At 43.6% G+C, this 8,910-nt stretch overlaps 1 protein-coding gene across 1 annotated transcript in view; it reads right to left on the bottom strand.

The window, feature by feature from the left end:
- The window catches only part of MAMLD1 (mastermind-like domain containing 1), a 36,066-nt gene extending 27,804 nt beyond the window's left edge, over nucleotides 1-8,262 (bottom strand). Inside the window, exons 1-3 of the mRNA XM_009997208.1 lie at nucleotides 8,203-8,262; nucleotides 4,489-5,758; nucleotides 4,052-4,275 (exon numbers count right to left, since the gene is read on the bottom strand). Of these exons, the coding sequence (XP_009995510.1) occupies nucleotides 4,052-4,275; nucleotides 4,489-5,758; nucleotides 8,203-8,262 (1,554 nt within the window). The remainder of the gene's footprint in view (nucleotides 1-4,051; nucleotides 4,276-4,488; nucleotides 5,759-8,202) is intronic.
- Nucleotides 8,263-8,910: the final 648 nt, after the last annotated feature.

The following is an 8,910-nucleotide window of genomic DNA, read 5'->3' as shown; positions in this document are numbered from 1 at the left end:
GGAATGTGGAGGGCTCTAAGAATAGTGCATTTGGTTCCTATAGCACAAGCGGAGCTCAGAAATGCACAGTTTGCCCACCCCCAAACAATGGCTACTTATTAGCCACCTCCCCCCAACAAAACAACCTTTTAATTTGCATTTTCCACATTTCACATGCAGAGCAGTGGGCAATACTGCCTTCCTCCCCGAGACCCTGCAATTTTAAGTCAGACAAACTTGGGCTTGGAAAAGTAATGGCCACCCAAAGGGTTTCTTTCATTCCAGGCTGCAAAGAGCAAGGGCTCATTTTCCTGCCTGCAGGGGAACCCTCCTTCCTGTTCTCAAAGACCAGTGTCTATTCTTATCTCAGCAGGAGGAAGAGCAGAGCTCTTCTGGAAGAACTGACGTTGTATCAACGTTGCTGAAGGCAGAATTGGGCCCAATATATCTGACATGCCAGAATAGATCTGCAAGTACAAACTATATTTAGACATGAAAATCAGGGAGATGCCCAACTCTTCAACCTGCCTGGGCAAACACAGCTTTTTACGCACCCACAAACAGCCAATAAAGTCAAGTGGTGAAGCTTCATCCAGGAAACCAGTGTGTGAGAGGTTTGGAGCCTACCTTTGCCTCTCTGGCATTTACTACCATCTTTATATTGTGGATTTATGAGTCCTGACCTTTGAGTACAATTTCACTCAGCAAGTATCAGTCCTACATGAGTAAAATGAAAACCTGCACATACCCACAAGAGCCATGTTAGCACCATCAGGCTTTGCAATATCCCACAGTGCCAATTGTCAGTGCCTGAACCTATATCCATCCATGCTTGACAATAAAGACACAGTGTTTCAGATGGGAAAAGATTAGTCCTTATCAGATTTACCAGTTGTGCAGGCAATACAGGATCTGGGATGCTGGCTAATTACACTTACAAGATATATCATTAAGTACAAAAGTGGTAGAGCTGTGAGGCACCATTAGCAAGTCAACTTTTGGAATGTGGAGTCTTTGCTTTAATACACATTAAAACAACAGCAAAAAGCTCACTCTGGGTCCATGTCCCCTCTGTTGCTGTCTTCCTTATGTTGCTCTGCCTGCTACAAGGATCAAATTTCATGGTTTATTGTTCTCCCTCCAACTGGCCACCATCCACATTCTTCTTCTGTACAAAGCTGCACCTCTTGCTCAAAAGAAGAGAGCACTATGCCTTCTTTTTATAAATTTTAGTCACATTTACAAACACACACACAGAGTAAGGTGATGACTTTTAAACACTCAACAACATTCCAGGGAATGCTGTTATTTGTCTTGGAGCAATTTTCTGTGAATGAAGCTAAAAAAGGCAATTTTCCACCAGAAGTTCACTAATTTTTGAAGATGCAGAAGTTGTCTCCCCTGTCTTCTGAGTCTTTAACATTTTGCCTTTTAATGAAACAACTGCTCTGCCTGAAAAGTCCTATTCATCACCTGCCTCAGGAGAGAACTGGCACACGGATTCTGCAGAGTACAGATTCAGCTCTGGGTACATTGCTGGAAATTAAACCCACAGTCACTGGAGCTACTTTGCTATAATGGAATAAAACTGGTACACAGCAGCTCAAGTCCATAATTTCAGTATCAATGTTTCAATGTAAATAAGAAATCTATTGCAGACAAATAACAGACCTACGTGTGAGATTCAAAGAAACAGCAAGTATCCCAGAATTTTAAGATTTCCTACCTAGAATATTTTTCCATGTCATTTTTCTTTTCGTTCAGCACACAGGATCCATTTTCATCTATGAGATTTGCAGCAAAGCTATCAAAACCTAACAAAATGTTCCACTCCTGAACATCCACCATCTTTCTTCGGTAGCTCAACAGCCTGTAAAACTGAAGCACTGTCATCTGGTGTGTAATTATTGTAATAAGTCTAACTTGTAAAATGAGGGAGGCACCATAAGCTTACCTAACTAGTCTGAAAATGTAAAATGCTCATCACCTGCAATCACTGTCTTTACTGTCCTTGATCTTTACTGATAGCCACCAAATTATAATAACTCTCTCCCTGCCAGTGAGAATCAGCTAAAAATGCAGCACGGGCAGAGCACAGGAAAGCTGCTAGAAGTGGGGCTGCTCTGGCCATTTAAAGACTCTCACTGCAGGAATTTTTCTTCCTTTTTAATTTTTTTATTTTTTATTTTTTGCTAATCAATGATGTAGGGGGTTCAGAAATGTAAGAAAAACATGCCAAATGGAAAACTAGGGGACAGGAAACCTCAGGAATCCAACAGGGATGTGGCAATTCCACACACTCAGCTGGAAAGCCAGAAAAAAAAAATCTATCTATGCTCAAAGGTTATGGACATATGATCAAAAGTGATTGTGTTACTGCAGTTAACTTACCAGCCATCCTCCCAGACGTGGTAAAACATCATACATGTATTCTTCACCCTCTTTTATTCTGTTATTCTATTATTCTGCTTCCAGAGTAAAACACCTAATGGGCAGCAATTCATGAAGCTGCAGCAATTTACTTTCAATCATATGTCCACCCATATTTCTAGATCCCAAGCAGCAAGACTCTCTACTTTGTGCTTAATTTGGGTACCACTGAACACAACAAGGTCCTCACATGCTTAAAGCAATGTAATTGTTTCAGGCCTTTGCTGAATTAGGGGCCTTACATTGACTACCTTTTCAAGTGAACCATATATGCCATATTGTTACATATTATATATTTGGATAAGCAAATTCAGGAAGTCTCCAGTCCTTCCCAGCTGTCTGTCTTAAGCTGCTGAATCCAAGCAAGGGTGTACTGGGTGTGCACAACTTGGAAAAGAGCGAGTCGATTCTGAAATAGCACAGTGGAAATGCACCTCATTGATTTATCACTAAGAAGCTGACATTTAGTAACTATCCCCTTATTTCTTACTGCTGTCACAGGACAAGGTTACACCAAGTCACCTACATTGAAGAAATCCACCTCTTTAAGCAGAAGTTGCTTAGCAGGGAAGAAGATCAAAGAACCCCAGGCTTGGAGCACATCCCCCAGCTAAGCACCACGCTCTCCAGGGGAGCTAGCAGAGCTCCAAAGATCAGCCTCTGGTTTGCTGGGTGAGAAGTGTTGCCATCTCTCATGAGGAGCTGGTGGACTGCCTGTGTGCACAGCTAAGCATCTTGAAGGATTCTGCTTCCAAGATGTTGGTTCAGCCTAACAAGGTACTTGGCTTTGGTGGTGAGGTTCAATCTGCTTCCTACTGTGCTTCCCAACAAAAGGGAGTTATTTATTCCTCACACCCAGGCTGCTCTCAGACTGAGTCCCCAAGCTCTTGCTTGTTCTGAAGTCCCTGGTCACAGCCAGTCTCTCTTATCTGGAGTGCTAGTGGGCAGCTGATTTGCACCACTCCTTGAGTCTCAGGGAGAGGGGTTGCTGGAGAGAAATCCAGGCTGCTCCTCTCTCCTGCCAGCTGCATTTTTGCATTTACCAGCTCGGTTGGTATCGCAGATCAAGAAAGGGTGGGGAATGGCCCTCATCCAAAGCAGGGCATTGCTTCTTGCAAATGCTGGTAACAGGTATTTCAAGTCTGCCTTTATCTTATTTGGGAGCTGTGCTGCTGGACCTGCTGTCCGTGAAGGAGTCATATTTTAACTTCACTTCTCACCCCACCTGATCTTTTCTAGCCTCAGAAACGTAACACAGAGATGAATTTGTTGAAGGGCACTAAGGAAAAAAACTGATTCTATGATTCTGTCATTCCATGATCTCTGCAACTTGCAATATGAGCTAAATTAGATTACCACCTATACATGTAAAAATATTTTTAGTGGTATGAAATATGTTTTACCTAATAGCATAAAGCCACTGGGCTAGAAAAGACAATGCATGATGGAATTACAGTACATTTCAATTGAAGAAATAAAGTTACTTTGATAACACCAGGGTATTTTTACTGCCTTGTCCTTGCATCCATCGTGCACACCTCAGAAGTTTAGCAATGTCACATTCGAAACACAAATTACAATAAAAAAACAAATTGCTCAGCATTTTCACATCAGGCCTATAAGCCAGAAGAGATGTTCTCACCTGTCTGCTTTGAGATGGCAACGTGGCAGGCTGCATGTGCCTCTGCATCCGATGGGGCTGCATCAGCTGTCGGAACTGCTGCTGGAGAAACTGGCTGTTGTTTGCCTGCTGGGGCTGTGCCGTGGCTGGAGATTGCTGCTGCTGCTGCTGCTGCTGGAGATAGTGAATGAGAGACTGCTGCCCTTGTCCTGCTGGCAGAGGTGACATCTTTTGAGTAGCTGACTCTGAGGCAAAGTGAGACAGTGGTTTGGTGTTGTTGAAAGAAAACTGGTCTTGGTTAACAGGGCTCTCGTTCACCAGACCTGGCTGTAAGCTACTGGATGGCTGTTGCATAATTATGTTCATATTTTTTGATTGGTTTGTAGTCATTGATTTAAAAAGTGAGCTCTGCATACTTGTGGGGTTGCTGGTGGGAGTGATGTTAGAGATTAATGTACCTTGAGGACTGAAGGGCTGCTGATGCAGAGCTGGGCTTGACAGCTTTTCTGGCCTGTATGGTGGAGAAGGTCCAGTATTGGTGGAGGACATGCTGGCAACCAAGTTGTTCTGTGGACTTTTAATGTTGTTGGCTGGTAAGCTGGCTGCTGCCAGGGTGGGCAGCATGGAGCTCTGTGGGCTGAAGGGCTGCTGGTTCAGAGCTGGACTGGAGAGCTTCTCAGACCCATAAGGAGGAGAAGGGCCACTGGACGGGGTGTTGCTGGAAGTCATGCTTGAAAGCAGAGTGTTTTGAGGGCTCTGAATGTTGTTTCCTGGTAAATTACTAGCAGGCATGCCAGACACCATAACATTTTGAGGACTGAAAGGTTGATGGTGTGGGGATGATCCTGCCCTGTAAGGTGGAGAGACACCAGGAGGAGACATAGTCGGCCAGCTGGGAGTCTGGACTTGCTGCTTAGTAGTAGACACCTGCTTGCTGGCTGCCAGCTGCTTTAGCTGCTGAGCGTGCCAGTTGGAGCCAGGCATGTTGGGTAAGGGGACTGGCAGCATGGGTGGTGGCTGGTTCTTGCTCTGAGCTGCTGTAGAGATGGGTGATGCAGCAGGTTTGTTTGAAGGAGGAACTTGGAAGTTTGCTCCAGCAGATGATGGTCTCATTTGAGGAGATCCTCCACTGGTTGGATTGCAACCTGGAGAAAAATCTTTATTAGCAACATGGTTCTCCAAGTGGGAATTTTGTGGGGAGGACTTTGGAGTGGTATTTATGCTTGGTTGAGGGTGACTCAGCCCAAGTGGCTCTTCAGCCTTGCTGCACAAAATCTTCTCCAGATCCAGGTCATTGGGAGAAGGATCAGGCATTTTTGTCAGCTCTTCCAATAGATCTTGCAGCTCTTGGTCCACAGACTGTAAGTTGTTTCCCTTCTCATCATAGTGGACAATGCTATTGTTCTGCCCTCCTATTGACCCCTTCTGATTTATTTCTGTGTTGGGTGGCACTGAAAATGGGGAACCAATGCCACCACCATTCATGTGATTGTTTTCAAGGAGCACCGAATGACCCGTGACTCCCAGGGAAGGAGCACTGTGACTGGTGGGGAATGGAGAACTTTGCATTTCTGGACATGTCACATTGGGGTTGGCACCTTGGCCCATGGCGAGATTTACGTCATCAAGACAAAGTCTTTTACTGTCATTTGGGAAGATGACGTCAGGGACACCGCCCGAGGCAGGAGAGCTGTCATCCTCCAGCTTTCTTTTAATGGATCCTTGTAACTGGGAAAATAAAAAAAGAAGAAGGAAGAACCCATTATTGACCTTATTTTAACACGCTCTGAAGCTCCACTCGGTAACACTGGGTTGGAGTTAAAGAAAATTAAATCACACTATTAAAAAACCAATCATGTAAAACAAATTAAATCAGGATTTAAGTGGGTGCAACTTCACTGAAATCAAGACAGTTACAGTCAGTCCAAGGCTAAATCTCACATGTTGGTCTTAAAACAGATGTTAAAGCTATAAAATACTGTCTATCATGTGAACTGTAATAGAAGTTTTTTGAATAGTTTCTGGTACCATTTTAATTAAGACATTATACTCCCTGAATAACAATCATGCCAATGTTTTTATGGTAACATTTTTTAGGTCTAAACAATGGCAGATCTGAATGAAACCCTGGGCTGAATCTAGTGACCTTCTGACAGTGGCTCGGATTAAATTCAGACCTGAGACAACTAAATTGTTTTACATTCTTTATAGGCATAACATCTGAAATAGCTGGCATACTTTCTAAACAAACCAAAACAAAACAAATTCTCAACTATCTATCTAAACAGACTTTCAAGCTTCCTAATCACAGACGGTTTAGATTTCAGAAACCAGAAAATATCAGCTAAACCTCTTAATTTTTGCTTATTCTTTTAAGTCTAAGACCGTGAGGGCTTTGCTGTTTTGAAGGATTGTAACTCATTCATAAAAGAATGTTATCAGAAATACAATTATCTAAGTATCTTGATCTACGAGAAATGGTAGAGTTGTAAATCCACAAATCTTAGTGAAAAAATCCTGCATTATACATTTAAAGAAAGTGAAACTGAAAACAATGCTTCTAATACTAATTCATCATGATATGGCAATCTCTTCCAAATATAATAATCTGGGACTTTCAATTTTAATAAGCATGACCCGTCTGTCGTAAGATTAATCAGACATTAACATTGCTGCTTCAAGTTAAGGGAAATGAGCATTATGTCCTTGTTTATCAATACAGGGAGGTGGCATTTATAAAAGTATATAATCAGCAATGGGAAGGCCATGGAAAGTCACTACTCCTCTCAGCTGGCTCACAGTAAAGCCTCTCCCAGCCCTGGCCTACAATTGCAAGTGCTGCCAGTCATCTAGTGCCATGGAAAAAAATTCACAACTAATAACAGCTCATATAACATCTCTAATAACTAGAAAAGCCCCACCACCTAACCCCAGCGTAACCAGATCCACTGGAGAGCTGTGATGGGTATGACTCACTTCTGAATTTTACACTAATTATTAAGCAGATCACAGTCTTGCCCAAGAGTCACTGCAGCAGCCAGTGACTTTGGTGCTCCCAGAAGCATCAAGGACAATCCCCGCAGGGTGTGCTGAGGCTGCAGGGCATGAGGTGGGCACACCTTGTGCTGCTCCATCTGCAACGTGCACGTGAAGGTCACTTCAAATGGCCAATATCCACCCCTCCATTCAGCCTGTTTTCAGGCGATTGGCCACAAACCTGCGTTGTTCTGAGCTGGGAACACAGGAGAGCTGCCTGGTGGCTCATCCAGTTGGGCTCACACGAGTGCTCTCTTGTCACTTATTTCTAAATCAGTGGGCAGAGAGAAGACTGCAGATTTGTGTCTGCAGTTGCTCAGGCTCTACATGCAGTTTAGGATTAGTACTGGGCATTGACATGCTAGTATCCAGCTAACACTGACATTTGGAGGAGAGGTAGAGGATACAAGGTAATTGTACATGATCATCATGGCAGATGGAAAAGCAGGTCTGCATACTACGGAGAGCTGCTGATCAGGTCTCAGGAGGAGTTCACTTACCCTCCACCAACACACACAGCAGTTTTGAAGGGCACTGTGGCAAAGAGACCTTTTTATCTCCCCAGCCTCTGAGTTATCCCTTACCAGAACAACCAGTGCCTCTCTCCTGTGGCCTCCAGTTGCATTGCTTCAACATGGGTTGCACTCAGAAACCACTGGCAAGTCAGAACTGAGGTCAAACAGGGAGAGTTGCTCTCAGTGCCACATGCACTGGTGACCTGACAGACCCCCTTGGTCAGCAGAGCTACATGTGGTTTGCACCACTGCTCTGCGAGAGATCAGTCAGGCAGCTGAACCATCAGCTATTTGATTATTCCTCTGGGCTAAGTAGGCCAAAATTTGCTTAGCTTTTGGAAATGGAACAAGGCCTAAATCTTCTCTCAAGAGTTGGTCTAATGATGGATGAAATTGTTTTCCTTGATTTTCTTTGCTAAAACTAAGCCAGAGTTGCGTGTTTCAACAGATGTTTCTCTGTGTAGGCTGAAACATGTTGGTAGAGCATAACTACATATATTTAAACCCAGACATGTACAGAGAATCTTAACAGGGGCTTCACACATCCAAAATAAACACAGTGTGTTCCCAAGTTGCACCCTGGGAACCTTCAGGCAGGAAGTAGTGGGGGATCTCCCATACTTGGCCAGCTGACATGCTGGCATGTATGTCCTTGCCAGTGCTTCTTTTGCCATAGGACATTCCTATGCCCTGAGTTACTGGGGAAAAATTTGGGCTTTCTAAATGCTTTGAAAAACAGTTTTTTAACTCTTGCACTAAGGAGTAAATGTGATGGGAAAAACAAAACTCCATTTCCCCAAGACTATTACTGGATATAAACAGATAAAATAAGGCCACAGCTTTCAGCCAGCATGGGCATTCCAAAACTGGGACAGGATTTTTAAACAGGATGCTGTTGCTTAGCCCTGGTGGGAAGCCTGGCTGTAAGACAGGCAGTGAAATTAGCTGGGTGTCATATTCTCTTGAAAAGCAAGATTCCTGTTTCCCAGGTGAATTATCTGCACAAGGACCATAAAATCTGAAAAACCGATTTCCCCAGGCTAGGCAGGCATAACTCCACACAATTGAGTAGCATTGCTTTTGCTTAAGATAGATTTGACTCTAGCCCCAAATTTGAGAGAGAAAGATACCATCCTTAAAGCAACTCAACAAATCACAGAATCATTTTGGTTAGAAGGGACGCCTGGGTATCATCAGCCCTCTGCTGCAAGCACATCACAAATGAAAAAAACAGATGACACTATTTCACCAGACACTTAAGTATGAAGTATCAGCTACATACAGAAAAATCCCTTCCTGGGCTGGATGGGCGAGCTGGGAGGTTTGTTT

The sequence above is a fragment of the Chaetura pelagica genome, unplaced genomic scaffold, assembly GCF_000747805.2.
Source record: "Chaetura pelagica isolate M959 unplaced genomic scaffold, ChaPel_1.0 scaffold344, whole genome shotgun sequence".
Lineage (NCBI taxonomy): Eukaryota > Metazoa > Chordata > Aves > Apodiformes > Apodidae > Chaetura > Chaetura pelagica.
Note: the sequence above shows the minus strand (reverse complement) of the source record. Positions and strands in the feature narration are given on the sequence as shown.